Source organism: Cucurbita moschata, unplaced genomic scaffold, assembly GCF_002738365.1.
Source record: "Cucurbita moschata cultivar Rifu unplaced genomic scaffold, Cmos_1.0 Cmo_Scf00004, whole genome shotgun sequence".
Lineage (NCBI taxonomy): Eukaryota > Viridiplantae > Streptophyta > Magnoliopsida > Cucurbitales > Cucurbitaceae > Cucurbita > Cucurbita moschata.
The window spans coordinates 4,831,861-4,848,384 of record NW_019268520.1 but is presented as its reverse complement, the minus strand read 5'-3'; the positions used below and the strand labels follow the sequence as shown (position 1 = coordinate 4,848,384).

At 36.1% G+C, this 16,524-nt stretch overlaps 3 protein-coding genes and 1 long non-coding RNA gene across 6 annotated transcripts in view; 2 read left to right on the top strand and 2 right to left on the bottom strand.

The window, feature by feature from the left end:
- Positions 1-627: 627 nt before the first annotated feature.
- On the bottom strand, positions 628-3,049 carry LOC111441733 (disease resistance protein RGA2-like). The gene has a single exon (XM_023078831.1). The coding sequence runs from the start codon at positions 3,047-3,049 to the stop codon at positions 668-670; it is 2,382 nt and encodes a 793-aa protein (XP_022934599.1). The 3' UTR covers positions 628-667.
- A 2,110-nt stretch (positions 3,050-5,159) lies between these two features.
- Positions 5,160-7,873, bottom strand: LOC111441625 (protein PLANT CADMIUM RESISTANCE 10-like). 2 transcript variants are annotated; one of them, XM_023078682.1, is made up of 4 exons: positions 7,645-7,873; positions 7,143-7,366; positions 6,216-6,442; positions 5,160-5,592 (listed from the first exon to the last, which is right to left on the bottom strand). In XM_023078682.1, the coding sequence occupies exons 2-4, from the start codon at positions 7,312-7,314 to the stop codon at positions 5,422-5,424; spliced, it is 570 nt and encodes a 189-aa protein (XP_022934450.1). In that variant the 5' UTR covers positions 7,315-7,366; positions 7,645-7,873; the 3' UTR covers positions 5,160-5,421. The 2 variants fall into 2 exon arrangements, with proteins under 2 accessions (XP_022934450.1, XP_022934451.1); XM_023078683.1 differs by having other exon boundaries at positions 5,397-5,592; positions 7,143-7,348.
- A 318-nt stretch (positions 7,874-8,191) lies between these two features.
- The window catches only part of LOC111441698 (UPF0400 protein C337.03-like), an 11,817-nt gene continuing 3,484 nt past the window's right edge, over positions 8,192-16,524 (top strand). The window contains exons 1-3 of one of the 2 annotated variants that reach the window (XM_023078784.1): positions 8,192-8,542; positions 10,025-10,131; positions 12,749-12,996. In XM_023078784.1, the coding sequence (XP_022934552.1) occupies positions 10,053-10,131; positions 12,749-12,996 (327 nt within the window). In that variant the 5' untranslated portion in view covers positions 8,192-8,542; positions 10,025-10,052. Of the gene's footprint in view, positions 8,543-10,024; positions 10,132-12,748; positions 12,997-16,524 lie in introns of those variants that run through there. The other variant, XM_023078785.1, reaches the window with a different exon arrangement.
- LOC111441699 lies at positions 10,300-12,604 on the top strand. Its single transcript, XR_002710219.1, has 2 exons — positions 10,300-10,660; positions 10,759-12,604. It is a non-coding gene; the product is annotated as an uncharacterized LOC111441699 (long non-coding RNA).

The following is a 16,524-nucleotide window of genomic DNA, read 5'->3' as shown; positions in this document are numbered from 1 at the left end:
AATCTCAGTTTTTTTCTGTAGTATAAGATCAATAATCCCTAACCTTAAAACGAAACAACGAGAATCGCCATTGTTGTTTTCTACTAACTTCATTTTTTTATTTTTTTTTAATTACAGAAGGAACACACAAAGGAAGCGAGCGATGAATGAAACAGGAAAGAAAAACGAACCTGAATGATCGATTTTTCAGAAGAAGAAGAAGATGAAGAACTCGAGAGCTACCGAAATCAGGATCGAACATTCAGAAATAAAGAACGAGAGCGATGAAATTGAGAGCTCAATCCAATCGAATCGATTATGATATTTTTCGTTTGTTTTAACTCGTTTTTGTCTGATTTTCGATTCGATTTCAACGGAGTAGAGGTACTTTACGGAAATCATAATCGAAAATCAGACAAAAACAAGTTAAAAACATACGAAAAATATCATAATCGACTCGATCTTGATAGTGGCCGGATCAATCTTCAAGTTTGTATTGAGTCCAAGATAAAATGAAAGCAATCAATTTGTTGAAATCGAAGTTATCTAAATCATTTCTTTGAGTCGATGATTCATATGAACGCATTATTATAATTTTTGTATAATATCTCGAGTAAGTAATTAAATTAAATTTAAAAAAAAAAAAAAAAAAAAAAAAAAAAGCTTTATTATGAATGTTCAATAAATGTTAGTAATATTTTCTGCTGCCACTCCCGCTCGAACCACGTATCACCGTATTCCAATATTGGAAGCCATAACCCGGCGCCGCCCCTTTGACTTTTACAGATCCTACAATTTTGGCCGTTTCAACACCTGTAAACGCTTGTAACCTCCCTACATTGATGGTTATGGGGCAATTGATGATCTGCAGGTTTCTCAAAGTTTCGATCGATCCGTCAAGCCATTCAGGTAATTCATCCACTCCTGGAAGCTCTCTGATTGTGAATCTCTGAAGCCTAAATTCGGCGTTCTCTAAGGTGAGTGTTAGTTGCTTGCAGCCCCAGATAACCAAATTCTGTAGTGATTTTAGATGTATCATCTCATTTGGCAACGATTTCAAAGTATTGCAATTGTAAATCATTAGGGTTTCAAGGTCTGCAAGGCACTCTGGCCGTTCGAATAGAATTTTTAGGTTTTTGCACCCTCCAATGGCGAGAAATTGCAGAGAAGTCATGGTTCCAACTCCGTTTTTGTGCAAATAAAGCTCTTTTGTTGTTATCCACAAGTATTTCAGGCTGATCAAATTCCTTATATCAGTTGGCAATTCTTTAAGTTCGGAACAAGATTCAAGAATCAAGGTTTGCAAACTTTGTAGATTGCAGATTGAATTCGGCAGCCGCTTGATGTTCTTATTTCCATGCAAGTCGAGGTATCTCAGGCTTTTAAGTGTTCCTATAGCATTTGGAATTTCCTCTATGTTTGCATTGCCTAAATGTAACACTCTTAAGCTGTTGTACTTCAGAATGCACATTCCAGGTAGGGATGCATTAGGTGGCACCATATCTCTTACATGGAAGGCTAGGGATTTTATTTCAGTGACTGGTTTGGTACCTACTAAGCCCTCAGACTGTTCTTGTGCGAGTACGTGTGCAAGTTTTTGGATAAGAGGGTGCAGTTTAAACCAGTAGCCGAGGCCATGTTCTTCAATTTCTTGAACGAAACATCTTGACCATAGCTCCATGAAATACTTCTCACCTATATTTTTCATAGATGCGTGATTCTCTTCAGGTGAATGGAGGAGCCCATGTGCCATCCATAACTGAATCACGTCATTTGAAGATAATATGCGGTCTGGTAATTGAGCACAATGAAGAAAACAGGGCTTCAGGTGTGAGGGCATTTGATTATAGCATAATCTGAGTATGTGTAAAATACCGTCATTCTCTTCCTTTTGTGCCCACAACTTGTCCTTGATATTCTTCCACTCAGCTATTCTAGTTTTTGAAGATAGCAAGCTTCCCATACACTTTATTGCCAATGGAACTCCCTTGCATTTCTGCAGAATTTGGTCTTCTATTCCAGTGAATTCTTCATTGTTTACTTCTTGTCTATCTCTGAAGGCATATCTTTTGAATAACTTAGATGATTTATCCTCTGACAGCCTCTCCAGTTTGAAGACTGTTGAAACTTTCTGATTCTTATCGTCCGAATTCTGCGTCGATTGTTTCTCCGACTGTTTCTCAGACGCATAGACTATTCCTAGTCCTAGAGCACCTGCAGTCTCCTCACTTTGAGTGGTCACTAAGATTTTGCTGTTCTTGTTTCCCATGCCCAATAGTTCCATCAATGTGGATGAATCGTCTAAGTTTGTGGTCGAAAGGTCTTGAATGACGAGCAAAAAAGATGTACCCTTCAGAAGATGTTGAACCTTTAAATGCAATTGTTTCTTAGTCAAGTCATTACAAATTTCTTTACAGGCTACAACACTATATACCTCTTCGATCAATCTCTGTGTATCAAAACCTTCTTTCACACAAACCCAGAATCTTGAAAGATACTGTTCAACTACTTCTTTATCATTGTAAAGGAATTTGGCAAGTGTGCTCTTACCTATACCTGCTTCCCCAACTATGAGGAAGAACCCATGAATAGATTTGAAAGTTGTCAGAAGTTCAGCATACCGATCGCCATCATAAGTCATTGGAGCATCAGTTAAGGTGTACTGCAATTGCCAACTTGGTTTCATATGTCTTACTGAAACTTCAGTAGTGCTAAGGAAGGAGTGTGCTGTCTTCCTTCTTCCTATGGAATCTGGGTGCTTTTCAGTGAGATGAAATTCATACATTCTGGCTGCTAGTGTATCCAAATGATTGCGTAGTCTCATCATTTTACGAAACCGTATAAATTTATGTGCAGAAATTGGGTGAGAGCACGAGAAAGGGGCTTGTACCTTTTTTCCAGTGCCCTCTTGTTCAAAATCCCATTTGAATTCATCCATGGTGTCCTCAATTTGGTAAAAGGTGTTTTGAAGCTCCTTAAGCCACTTACGTAGATCATGATTCTGTTCTTGTTCTTGCTTCTCTTCAGCATCAAAAAGAATTGATTTAAGGCTCAACATGGTATACTCCATTGTTTGGAAGGTTGAGCAATTTTTTAGCCTACTCAAGATAGTTTCAGCGTGGTTGTAGATGAAATTAGCCATATTCTCATGGAAAATGTTTGTTCCTCCTTGCGATTTATTGGGTTGCCCTCTTACTCTTTGAGTCTGCCTGCCTGCCTTGTCTCAGGTGTCTACAGCAGATCTGATTAGTCTCGTGACGAAGATTGGTCTTTTCCGATCTTCCACTAAGAAAATCAGGGTATCGTCACGATAACTCAATTTGCCCGATAAACTACTCAGGACTCATGGTTTAGTAAGAGGGGAGATTTACTTTTGAATCCGGGATGAATTTCTATAAATGGAGATCGTTGATATATGCACCTAATCCGTGGATTCGTTGCATTTTCATGAAGCAAAATAGCTTCAAAACTTAACTCTTAGGGAAATGTATATTCTTCCCGTGCATCCTGAAGAATAGAATAGGAGCACTCAACTCTCGCCAGGTACTTCTCTTTAGGATTATGTATTTAAGGAGTTTTGCAACTGTTTGCTTTTTATTCTAAACAAGTGGAGCCCCCATTTCTTCAAATGAACAGAGAATTCTATTCTTGCTGTGTTCTAACCTATCTGGAATGATCCCCTTCTTTCTTAGATGTAATTCCAAACTCAACTCTTGGGGAAATGTATATTCTTCCCCTTTATATTAAAGAACTGTATAGGAGGAGGGGTCTTGGTATTCTTTAAGCTATTCCTTTACAGGTTCTTACAATTTCCCCTCTTACTTCAGAGTTATTTGGTAGAACTAGACCTTCTTTATTGAAAGGAATTAATATGAGCACCCAAAATCCTATGCTTAGAGTTTGATTATCATGATTTCCAATCATTTTAAGGCTAACCAAATCCTGTTTTTGATTGTTTTGTTTATCTCAATTAGATTTACTCCAAATTAATTGACAAGATTCAAAATTTAGATGAATTTTCTGACTATTTTGTGATATTTGAACGATTGGTTGTGTTTATGTTGTAGCCACAAAGCCATTAATAAATTTCGTGGATAACTTATGAATTGCGAGCTGATATGAACTTATGAGTGATAGAAGCATTATTATATATACTACAGGGTCGTAATTACACTGCATGCACTCGACTCTCATAAGAGTCTTTATTGTGGACACATATACTACACGCCATATACAATAATAATACTATGAACCACACCATCAAAGGATTGATGATGATTATTTATATATGTATTCTGATTCAGGGAAAGGCCTTCCTGTGGTTCAAGCCAATTGCCTGGGGGGACACTCTGCTGGAACCAGACCCGCTACCACTCCCAGACCCCGACCCCGACCCCGACCCAGAAGCTGAGCCCGAACCACTGCTCGATCCACTTCCTGAGCCTCCCCCACCGCCGCCGCCGCCACCACCATTGGGCTGCTGCACAGCCGCAAGGCTGATGCTGCTGCTTATTAAGAAGATGAGAAAGCAGAAGCGGAGGTAAACCATGGATGGAGAGGCCATGAGGGAATAAGGGAATAAGGCTGAAGGGGGAGTTTGTTGTTGATATTGGTATTTATAGAGTATTGGGAGTTTGTGGGTTTGGGGCGTCTGGCATTTGTTGAGCGCGCAGATTGCCAAGGAGCCGACAATGTGTCGCCCTTTTGGGCATCGAAAACAACACGCAAATGCGCCTTAATAGTTCCCATCATCTCTTGTGCCCACTATTTTTTGTTTCCTTTCAGGGCAACTTTTTTCTTTTTTTTTCTTCGTTTTAACTCGAATTTAGAAGTTGTTAAAAATATTCATTGAGGTCATTTTTCATTAAAATGATGGATGGAAACTGATAAGACAAATCTTGTAATCTCCAATGATACTCTATTACACCTACCTATGAATGTGAGCCCTCTCAATCCAAACCAAAACAAATAGCAACGAGATGGAGGAGCGACTGACTAAAATCTTAGATCATTCAAATAATGTGAAATGTTCGTATTTATCTCTAAAGATTTTTAACATTCATAATGTTTCTCTTACATTTTCGATCAAATCCAATTTGAAATGAACATCAAACGATGTTTATGAATTATGAAACTAAACCCTAAACATTATGACTTTTTTTTTTCTGTGTGCAACATCAAACAAACAGTAAAATCAACATAATTAAATAAAAATTGAAAAAATACATAAATTTATCAATCAATCACTGTTAGGAACAGATATTCTAGCTCTATAATAATATTAAACAACATAAAAGAAGGGAAAATTTTCAATAATAATAGAAGAGTGAGAGTAGTAACTCTGAAAAATCCCACAAGAATGGAAGAGAGAAAGAAGAACTCTGCTAAGCACGCAATGTAATAAATTACCAGAATTTCTTGGTAGCTCCAGCTGTGAAGCAACTATTTTTGAGGATTAGATTCCATTGTTTGAGTTGTTGGCGGAGTAACGACAGCCAGATTCAATTCACGGGAACTGGATCCACCAGCTCTTTCACGAATCTCCCTATATTCTTGACATATAGCACAGCAATGGCAGAAAAAGTGGGTCAAGAAGTCTCCACAAGGTGCTTCCTACATCACGTTTCAGAAATTAAGATGCGGGTCATGGTTGGTAAGTTAACTCGTCGACTAAGCATAAGAAGAAACAGAATTTTAGCGAGCTGGGTTACATTATATGGCAGGGATAAAGGCATTAGAGCCAGTTCCCTGCCCTGTCCAGCGATGAACCTACAAATAAGCTACTTAATGTTTCGAAATTACTTAGGCAAGGAATGTATCAGGAGAAGGAGAAATGATCAAAGCATGATATTCTTGACAGATAGCACAGCAATGGCAGAAAAAGCCCACACAAGGTGCTTCCTACATCACATTTCAGAAGTTAAAAGATGGGGATCATGGAAACGTAACAATCGGTGAGTTAACTCATCGACTAAGCTTAAGAAGAAACAGAATCTTAGCAAGCTGGCTTACATTATATGGCAGGGATAAAGGCATTAGAGCCAGTTCCCTGCCTTGTCCAGCGACGAACCTACCAATAAGCTACTTAATGTTTCGATATTACTTAGGCAAGGTGTATATCAAGAGAAGGAGAAATGATCAATGTATGATATAGTAAGTGTAAACTGTAAATAACTTATAAGTTGAGGCATGATGGAAATAAACAATGAAAAAGTGATAAGAGTACGATATTATACTGGCAAATTGTACTTGGACCGTAGGGCTTTGCGGTAGCCACAAGCATAGCATGCAAGAAAGCATCCAGCTACATTCCACAAAGCTCCATCAGTCGATAAGCAGCAGACTGCATTCATAAGAGCCCACAAAATGAAATGAGTGGCGCACGACCCGAACATTGTTCGAGAACCCAGAAGCGCTGCATTCTTCCCAAACAGAAAGCATGGACAGCAAAGGCCAATAAAACCTGCACCCACAAAACGTTGCAATGAGCTCCCCACTTAACATAATAGAGATGGACCAAAAATGCAATGCTCTTATACTCAAATCATACTACTGTCAAAAATTAATATTCAACCTAATCATTCCACACACAAAAAAGTTCACTTCATATCATCTAAATGCTTCTTGGTTTCTGACAAACTAAAGGTGCGCAAGATCAAGTGTCCTGTTTGATTCAAATACTTCACGCCTATAATCTCTGAATCTTTATACACTCTTCAATGATAGAAACCAAGGATTCAAACTGATCAAGCAACATGTAATAGTTAGAGAACAAGCAAAATACGTAAGCCCCAAGGTAGGCAGTCTTAAGGATTTAGTAACCAAACCCACCCCTTAAACTAAATTCAAAGTTCTTCAAGCGCTAATCCCAATCATGGTGCAAAATTCAGAGGTTCCGCTTGACAGAAGTAGTTGGTTCACAACAACAAAGTGTCTAACAAAGATCTATGAACACTCAACAAATAAATGACAGTGCATACTTATATTTCACAACAGGATATGACAGATTCCCTAATGGAAACAACTGGCCTAGAATTCAAATATTTAAATTTGGATATAAGAACACATGCAAAGTAATGGTACATTTCCTTTCCATACTCAAGATGCACCTTCATAATTTTTCCTTCGCATAAATCAAGTTCAGAAGGCAGAAAGTAGCGTACAGCTTTGCATATCATCGCAGCATGCACAGATTCCAGACGACCATTGTGACAATTCATCGTTAAGTTCATTAGGTATCGGGTGGCCCTCGTCTTTGGAAATAATCTCCGCTTCTGAAACAGACTGCCCTATTGGAACATATGCAGGAGGGACATAACTCCTATGGCCATCCATCTAGCGCTGATACTCGACGTATTCCTACCAATCTCTTTCAAACGAATTCAACCTGTAAGTTTTATAAAAATTCGTCAAAATGCAATTCGCAAACCCTACACTTCACCCTCCCCTCATTTTCACATAGTTTTTACACTTTGATCCCCTAATTCATTTTGCACATTTCATCTGATTCGATGAATGTTCAATTCAAATCAGAACGTGAAACTTCATTAGCGAAATTTCAACCATAATGGGAAAAGAAATAAAGAAACAAAACAAAAAAGTAGCTAACAAGATTCAAATGAGTGAAAACAAAATTTGCAGCGACGAATCCAAACTAGTACGAACCTGTGGATCAAGTAGGAGGTGAATTTACACCGAGTGTTTGATCGTCTCGTTCACCGGAAAGGCGCGGTAGAGAATAATCGGAAGGAATGCGGATGGGATCGGAGATGAATTCGGGATGTTATTATGTCGCCGGAGTGGGCAGCTTCGAATCCTTATATATTCGTAGCTAAATCGACGACGATCAGAATTGTTTTCCACATTTTTCTTGGATTAAAATTAATAAAAATTCCTTTAAATTCTATAATTGAACTAAAAATAATAATATTACTACCGTTTCAAACCTTTTATAATATCCTTTAACTCAAAATAATAATAATAATAATAAATATTATGGGCTTGTTCCTGGGCCCAAAGTTACTGCAATATTTTGGGCTTTTTATCGCAATTTTGGATCTTATTGGGCTTAATTTTTGGACCTAAAATGGTTTTTTTTTACTTAAAAAAGAAATAAAAATAGAGATTTTTTTTTTAAACGAAAATAAAAATAGCCCAAACCCTAAAATTTAGAGTTTTTATTTATTTATTTATTTTTGTCAACATTTTTTCTCGATATTTTGACTCTACGAACCAGTTTTTTTTTTTTTTTCAGCTCCCTCCACTTATCACCGCTCTTCTGAACCATCTCTTTGGTGGTGAATTAGGGATTCCCCTGTCGACCTTGGAAAACCCCCCAACTGCACCCACTCATTGGTTTCAATTTCGTTCTTCTCTCTCGTTCGTTTACTGTTCGATTCTTTTTCTTATCTGTTCATCCTCTGCTCGTTGCGAAGGAACACAAGGACCGAGGAGAATCTGCGACTATCAGTAATCTTCTTCATTGTTGAAATTTGTCCTCCCTGAGGTTTTATCGGGGGAAGAAAATCATTGAGAGTGGAGTTCATAATTCAATACATGCCAGGTATTCGAAATTTCAAATAGGTTTTTTTTTTTTTTTTTTTTTTTTTTTTTTTTTTTTGTTGAGAATGATAGTTATGCCTACTAACATTGGGCACGCAGCTTCACTAAAATTTGGTTTTTGTTTTCAATTTGGGTGCTTAGTATTTTTAGAGCTTATATGGCTTCAATGAACTGCAAGTAAATTTTTTTTTTTTTTTTTGTTGAGAATGATAGTTATGCCTACTAACATTGGGCACGCAGCTTCACTAAAATTTGGTTTTTGTTTTCAATTTGGGTGCTTAGTATTTTTAGAGCTTATATGGCTTCAATGAACTGCAAGTAAATTTTTTTTTTTTTTTTTGTTGAGAATGATAGTTATGCCTACTAACATTGGGCACGCAGCTTCACTAAAATTTGGTTTTTGTTTTCAATTTGGGTGCTTAGTATTTTTAGAGCTTATATGGCTTCAATGAACTGCAAGTAAATTTTTTTTTTTTTTTTTGTTGAGAATGATAGTTATGCCTACTAACATTGGGCACGCAGCTTCACTAAAATTTGGTTTTTGTTTTCAATTTGGGTGCTTAGTATTTTTAGAGCTTATATGGCTTCAATGAACTGCAAGTAAATTTTTTTTTTTTTTTTTGTTGAGAATGATAGTTATGCCTACTAACATTGGGCACGCAGCTTCACTAAAATTTGGTTTTTGTTTTCAATTTGGGTGCTTAGTATTTTTAGAGCTTATATGGCTTCAATGAACTGCAAGTAAATTTTTTTTTTTTTTTTTGTTGAGAATGATAGTTATGCCTACTAACATTGGGCACGCAGCTTCACTAAAATTTGGTTTTTGTTTTCAATTTGGGTGCTTAGTATTTTTAGAGCTTATATGGCTTCAATGAACTGCAAGTAAATTTTTTTTTTTTTTTTTGTTGAGAATGATAGTTATGCCTACTAACATTGGGCACGCAGCTTCACTAAAATTTGGTTTTTGTTTTCAATTTGGGTGCTTAGTATTTTTAGAGCTTATATGGCTTCAATGAACTGCAAGTAAATTTTTTTTTTTTTTTTTGTTGAGAATGATAGTTATGCCTACTAACATTGGGCACGCAGCTTCACTAAAATTTGGTTTTTGTTTTCAATTTGGGTGCTTAGTATTTTTAGAGCTTATATGGCTTCAATGAACTGCAAGTAAATTTTTTTTTTTTTTTTTGTTGAGAATGATAGTTATGCCTACTAACATTGGGCACGCAGCTTCACTAAAATTTGGTTTTTGTTTTCAATTTGGGTGCTTAGTATTTTTAGAGCTTATATGGCTTCAATGAACTGCAAGTAAATTGTTTTTTTTTTTTTTTTTGAGAATGATAGTTATGCCTACTAACATTGGGCACGCAGCTTCACTAAAATTTGGTTTTTGTTTTCAATTTGGGTGCTTAGTATTTTTAGAGCTTATATGGCTTCAATGAACTGCAAGTAAATTTTTTTTTTTTTTTTTGAACTTTTTGTTCAGGGTAATGTAACAAAAGTATCGTTACGGGATGAACAACGAGGTTTTTGAAGCGCAGGTATTGGGTGAGAAGTTATCCAAGCTCAACAATTCTCAGCAGAGCATTGAGTGTATCCTTTCTCTAATCGTTATCTTTTATTTATTTCATTTTCTTTGTTTGAAAATATTTCGTTGCCCTGTCTATCATACTGCTGTCCTTCACAGTTTTTGTTCGGAGATTTTTTCCCTTTTATATAGTTTTGAACCCTTTGTGTTTTTTTTTTATTTTTCCTTTTTTTTCTTTGTGTGTGTGTGTGTGTGTGTTTATTGTCATGGACGTCAAAAGCAAAAAGAAAAGAAAAGAAAGGAGAAACAAAGTGGCGACTTTTGTCATTTACTAGTAATGAATGTACGAATTCACGTTGTGCCACTTACGATATTGGAAGAAACTGGATATGCTACGAGTGTGGTGATTTTCTGTTAAAACTTGAAATTTTTATTAAATTTAATTTATTTTAATCTAGGTATTGAGGTCCCACTCCTTGCTCAAGGTCTGTCCCCTCTGATCCTTGGGAGGCTTGGAGGCCTCAAGGTTAGCTTCAAGAGGCAAGGGGTTTCAAGCTGTTATCAACTTGAGGGCTTGACTCAGGACCTTGGAAGGTAGCTTAGTAAAACCTTAACAAGTCAGCATTGTTGTCCAGAGTTGGTTCCAACTTACATTTTAGGTTTCTTTATTGCTTTAATGACATGTGGATCAGGATTTGGCATGGGCTCCTAACCTCAAGAAAGCCGGCGATAACACCCAACTTAGGTCCAATTTACCTTTTACAAGGTATGGAACATCATTAAAGATGAGGTGCTTAGGGTGTTCCATGACTTTCTGAAAGCAACATTCTGAACGGTTGTATCAATGAAACCTATATGTGCCATGTTTCCAATAAAGCTCATGTTACCAAATAAAGCTCGTGTTACCAAAGTTGTTGATTTCAGACCAATAAATTTGATCACCATTCTATATGAGCTTATAGCTAAAGTCTTAGCTAAGAGACTTAAGAAGGTCTCCATGAAACTATTAATGGTAGCCTATTGGCCTTGATTGCATGTTGGAAAATTCTCGACCCAATTTTGGTTGCCAACGAATTACTTGATGATTTTTTCATTAACAAGAAGGATGAGTGGGTCTTCAAAATTGATTTTGAGATGACTTACAATATGGTTGATTGAGATTGTCTACTTGAGGTGCTAAAGCAAAAAGGCATTGGAACTTGTTGGATTGGTTGGATTAAAGCTTGTGTTACCAGTACCTTTTCTCTTTATTGATTAATGGTCGACTGAGCGGTCATATTTGTGCTACTAGGGAGTTAAGGCAAGGCCATCCGCTTGTTCCTTTCCTGTCTGTCCTGACGACACGTTGCTTTTCTCTACCCTTGACTATTCTATGCTTAATAACTTGAAGAACGTGGGTCCAATTTGAAGATTAATCTCTCGTAATGTCTCTTGGCGCTAGAGTGGGTTTATGCTGCTGGCGTTTGGCCATTTGAGTATCTGGGGATGTCCCTTGGTGGTAATCCAAAAAAAGTCTTCTTTTTGGCTGCCAGTTGTGGATAAAATTGATAGAAATTTGGATCGTAGGAAAAACCTTACTTTGTCGAGAAGAGGCAGAATTATGTCGGCCAAAACATTTTGTCATGTATCTATACTAAATTTTATCTTTTCCCAGTAGGGTTCCCAATTCGTAGGAGGAATTGATTAGATAACAAAAAAGATACCTAAGAAGTTCAATCAATTTACAAAAAATAACAAAAAAAGATCAAGCGGTGGTTATTCTAAAATAGGGCTAACTGTGAGTGGTTGCATTGGCCAAAGAAAAAATTGCAAGCTGGCTAACTCTTTGATAACCAACACCACAGGGTGAGTTTTATTCTTTTTCCTTACTTTACTTTTGTTTGGGGTGAGGCATAAGATCCAAAATAAATCATAAAATATAAAACCTGATGTTGTAGGATTATGTTAATCTTGGGTAATTTTTTGGTTAATCCCTTTTTACCATCTTTTTGTGTCAATTCTTTATAAATTTAGAATCTCCCTCTGGTTTATTCTATTACTTGATTGTAGTAAAGATACTTGGTTTAATTTTGGGAGAAAACTCTCCTTTTATCTCTTAGGCTACACCATATATAGTTATAATGGTTTGAGCTACAATATCAGGGATCTTTTTATGAAACAATCTTTCGCAATCAGAGTTCCCCATGAAGAAAAGGCAATTTATAGTATTTATTCTCATTGCAGATAAAGTTCTTCATGATAGGAGGAGGCGAAGGAGAAGGGGGGACTTCGTTTTTTAAGCATAGATAGGCTGATGATTTTGTGTTTGAGATTATTTTTTATTTTATTTTTATTTTTTGCATTGCATGACTTCTAAATACACTCGATGATTTATGCCTCTTATGGTCGCTCATTTTCATTGGCTTGTCTGGCAACTTCGGATTGAGTAGTTGTTGCCTTTTATTCCTTTTCATTTTTTGGCAATAAATTTACTGGGTTAAAAGACATTTCGGATGGGATAGTTCTTGTCTTTAGATGGAGCCCTCTTTGAAGACTTTTTTTATATTTTATTTTTGTTGGGCACATACTAAATGAGGAGCGGTTCTTATACTGTATGCTCTTGGGAGAATGTTTTATACTTAAGTAATTTCTGTTAATTGGGTGCAATTGTTATGAATTTGTTTACCGTTGATATCGAATTAGCTTTATCAAGATGGTGCATTTCCCACCGGAAAAGGGCCAAGCAGATTGTTGAAACTTGGGATAAATTATTCAACTCATCTCAGCAAGAGCAGCGTGTTTCATTTCTGTATTTGGCAAATGACATTTTGCAAAACAGCAGGCGCAAGGGAAGTGAATTTGTGAATGAATTCTGGAAAGTTCTTCCTGGTGCTCTCAAGTATGTCTACGATCAAGGCGATGAAAATGGAAAGAAAGCTGCTGCTAGACTTGTATGTCCTCCTCTTTATAGTTGTGTAGAAAAAAAATGGTGGCATTAAATCTTTTTGGCTTTTTATATCTGGCATGCTAGTTGACTCTGGGAATATGTTGCTCAAAAGCATAAAATTTTGCATCGTGGGTATCTGACTTTTAAATTCTTCTCCTCCTTTACTTCTTCAAAAAAATAAAAAATAAATAAATAAAATAAAGAGGAAAAGGTGAAGAAGAAAAACAGAAAAAGGAGGATGGATTCAATTCATCCATTTCGACAAGTTTGTATCACATTTCTAGTAAGGCTTCTCATAGACTGGCATTGGTAATAAAACTCTCATTTCTACTTAAGCAGTCTTTTGATTATGGTGTTTTGTGAGTACTGTGGGTGCACCATTGATGTAATTCTTAAAGCTTGTATATTGGTTAGGAATGATCCAGTAAATTCTAGATATGTGGGTCTAATACTTCAGTTTGAAGCGTAATATGTGGGCCTTTTTCCTTCCCCTTTTGTCCTCCCATTCCTAGACCTAAGTTTAGTTTAGTTTTTTTTTTATTCTTATTTTATTTTTAACCAATTATAATGATAATTGTTCTTTTACAATAAATAAGGAATTTAGGAACTATGAATCTTGTAAGGGATAGATGAATTTTCTTGATTTGATCTTATGACAAATATAGCTATTAGTGAGAGAGGAAAGGAAAATGAGCTGAGGTTTCATACAAAAACTTGTCGTTAAAAAAGCTTATAATTTATTGGTTATGGTTTTATTAATTCTATCATTGTCGTAAGTATTTTAGAGAAAATTTGAGATGATAAGCCTCCGGCATTCTTTTTATTTCGTATCTTATATTTTTGTTTATGTAAGACCAAAGAAAAATTTGTCACTTGAAGTTGATTGACACAAGATTTGATTTCCAGTTCTCTTTCTTATACCAGTAGATGTTCCAAGTAAATTGATCATGTGACACTTGTTGATAGTGGATAATTTAGTAGGTTTGTATCATCCTAATCAGCCTTAGTGATGATACTATACAGTAGTTGATATTGGAAATTTCAGTAGGTATGTGATATCTTAGTAAGTCTTTGGGAAGATTTTATATTTACAAGATCCATAAGAGATCCCTTATTTTGAATTCATAAGCTAATTTTAGTTCAGATATACATACATTCGCAAGCTCTTGAACTTAGCTAGTCTAATCTTGTGTCAGGGAGAATCATATTTGATTTAGGTTGTGTAGATTTCTGTCCACGTGGCAGCTGGAGGATTCTTTTTCCTATTTTAGACAAGAAGCTTCAGCTAGAACATTATCCAATTGTTGTCTATATTCTTTGATAATTAAAACATTTGAAGAGATCCCATTCCTTCCCGGGTTGAGGCAGGGTAGTTTTAACGTTCTGTGAGATTATCTCTTGTTTGAAGATTAATAGAAGCAAGTGTTAGATTTTAGGTCTAAATTGTGACCTTATCAAGTTGAGTGGGTAGGCTGCTTTAGTGAAGCATGAGGTGGGAGACTTTCCTTCTTCCTATTTTGGTCCTCTCTTGGCCATAATCCTAGATGTCTTTTGTTTTGGGACCTAGTAGCATGAAAGAGTTGAAAGAAGCCTGCCAAGTTTTCTGTCGGAAGGTGATTGGTTCACCTTTGTATAGTCAGTCTCAGTAATATTCTGGTCTACTTTATGTCCCTATTTATAGGCCTTGTAATAAGACTTTGGAGAAGCTTATAGGTATATTTTTACGGGAAGAAGTTGATGAGGGGAAAGGTTCCCATCATGTATGGTGGAAGGTGGTGAAGAAGTTGTGGACCTTGGGGCATCAGGCATAGGTAATTTATGGGCACAAAACAAGGTCTTGTAGGCTTAATGGTTGTGTTTCCATCATGAATCTAACACCTTATGGCACGAAGTCAACGCAAGCATGGTACTCACTCGTTTAAGTGGACCTTGGGCAAGGTTAAAGGTACTTTCAGAAACTCTTGGAAAGATGTTTCTCCTAAGCTCCCCTACCTTTGTAAATTGGGTGATGTGAGGAATATCGACTTTTGAGAGGATAAATGATTGGAGTGTAGACTCATTTGCTGTTTGCTTCCCCATTTATTTAAGTTTTCTTTATTCGTGGGGAAAGAGATCTTTGTCTTAAAGACTTTTCTTATAGTTCCTTCTTTAACTGTATGGTAAGCCCATCCCCTTCTAATGGTTTGTCTTTTCCTTCCTGTGAAAGGTGAAAATTCTCGGGAAAGTTAAATTCATGTGGCAGGTCATGGATAGAAGAGTAACACCTTGGATTGGATTTGAGCAGTGTTTTCAAAGTACAAGGTGCACTCCTAGGTGATAAACTTTTTAATTGCCTCAAGGCGAGAGGTGACAAAAAAACACACCTGATTGGAGGAAGGCACACTTAATAAAATAATAAATAAAATATTATTACACATAAGAAAATACTTGATTTTTAAAATGTTAAAATATTAACAAAATAATTCCTGATTAAAAAGAAATTAACTCAAATAATGTCGAGGAAAAGAAAAGATACTTAAAAGGTAAAAAGATAGGGGTCTCATGGATAGAGACATATTTATTATAGAGGAAATATATTGCCAATTGGTAGTTTGGCTAGCGTGCAGCTAACATTTCTTTATTCGTGGCAGCCTACTATTCAATTCTTCTAGGAATGTAAAAATGAATAGCATTTTCATCGACTTTTCTTCTTCACTTCTGAATTTTTCAAACCTTCTTCCTTTTCTTCTTGTTTGGTATAAACCGTTGATAAATGGCCGAACAAAAAGAGAGATTCCACCTTTTATTCTATTTCTTCTTCTTTGACTCTTCTTTTTCTTCAATTCTTCTTCCTTGATTCTTCCTTTCTTTAATTCTTTACTTATGAACTTTGATTCCTCCTCTTAATCAAAAAAATTAAAAGAACAAAATTTTAAAAACATTAAAAATTAAAGTTGAACAATTAGAGAAGGTGATCGTTTGTGTCGCCTCTATGAAATTAAGCATCACTCTCTATGAAATTAAGCCTAAGAGTTTGTGTTAGCCATCGAGGATTTTCATGGATTCTCATGTTTCTCTTCTTTCACGTTGGTGGTGTTTGGAGGTAACTTTTCATTCTGGATCTTGTTTCACGCTAATTCTTGCAGAGATTTTGAGTTTTGTTCTTGGTTGTTCAGGAATCAGTGGTCGGTGCCTTGGGTTTGAAGAGCATTTTTCCCTATTTGGATGGCTATGTNGTTCTGTTTTTTTTTTTTTTTTTTTTTTCAAAAAAATCTTCTATCACTCCCTATAGGAGTTTGTATGCTTGAATTCTTGTGTTCTTTTTTATTTATCAATGAAAAGTATGTTTCTTATTCCAGAAAATTTGTCTCTCTACAAATGTTAGTGCCGTGCATGACATGACAGCGTCATTTCAATTTGCTTTGTTAAATACTGGTTGCATGTTGCTGAGAGTTTGACGTGTTACACGTTTCAATATCTTTTTTATGAGAAAGCGTGTTATAGTTTGATAAAGCAAATGAAAGGTTATCCTTTTTTTTTTTTTTTTTATTTA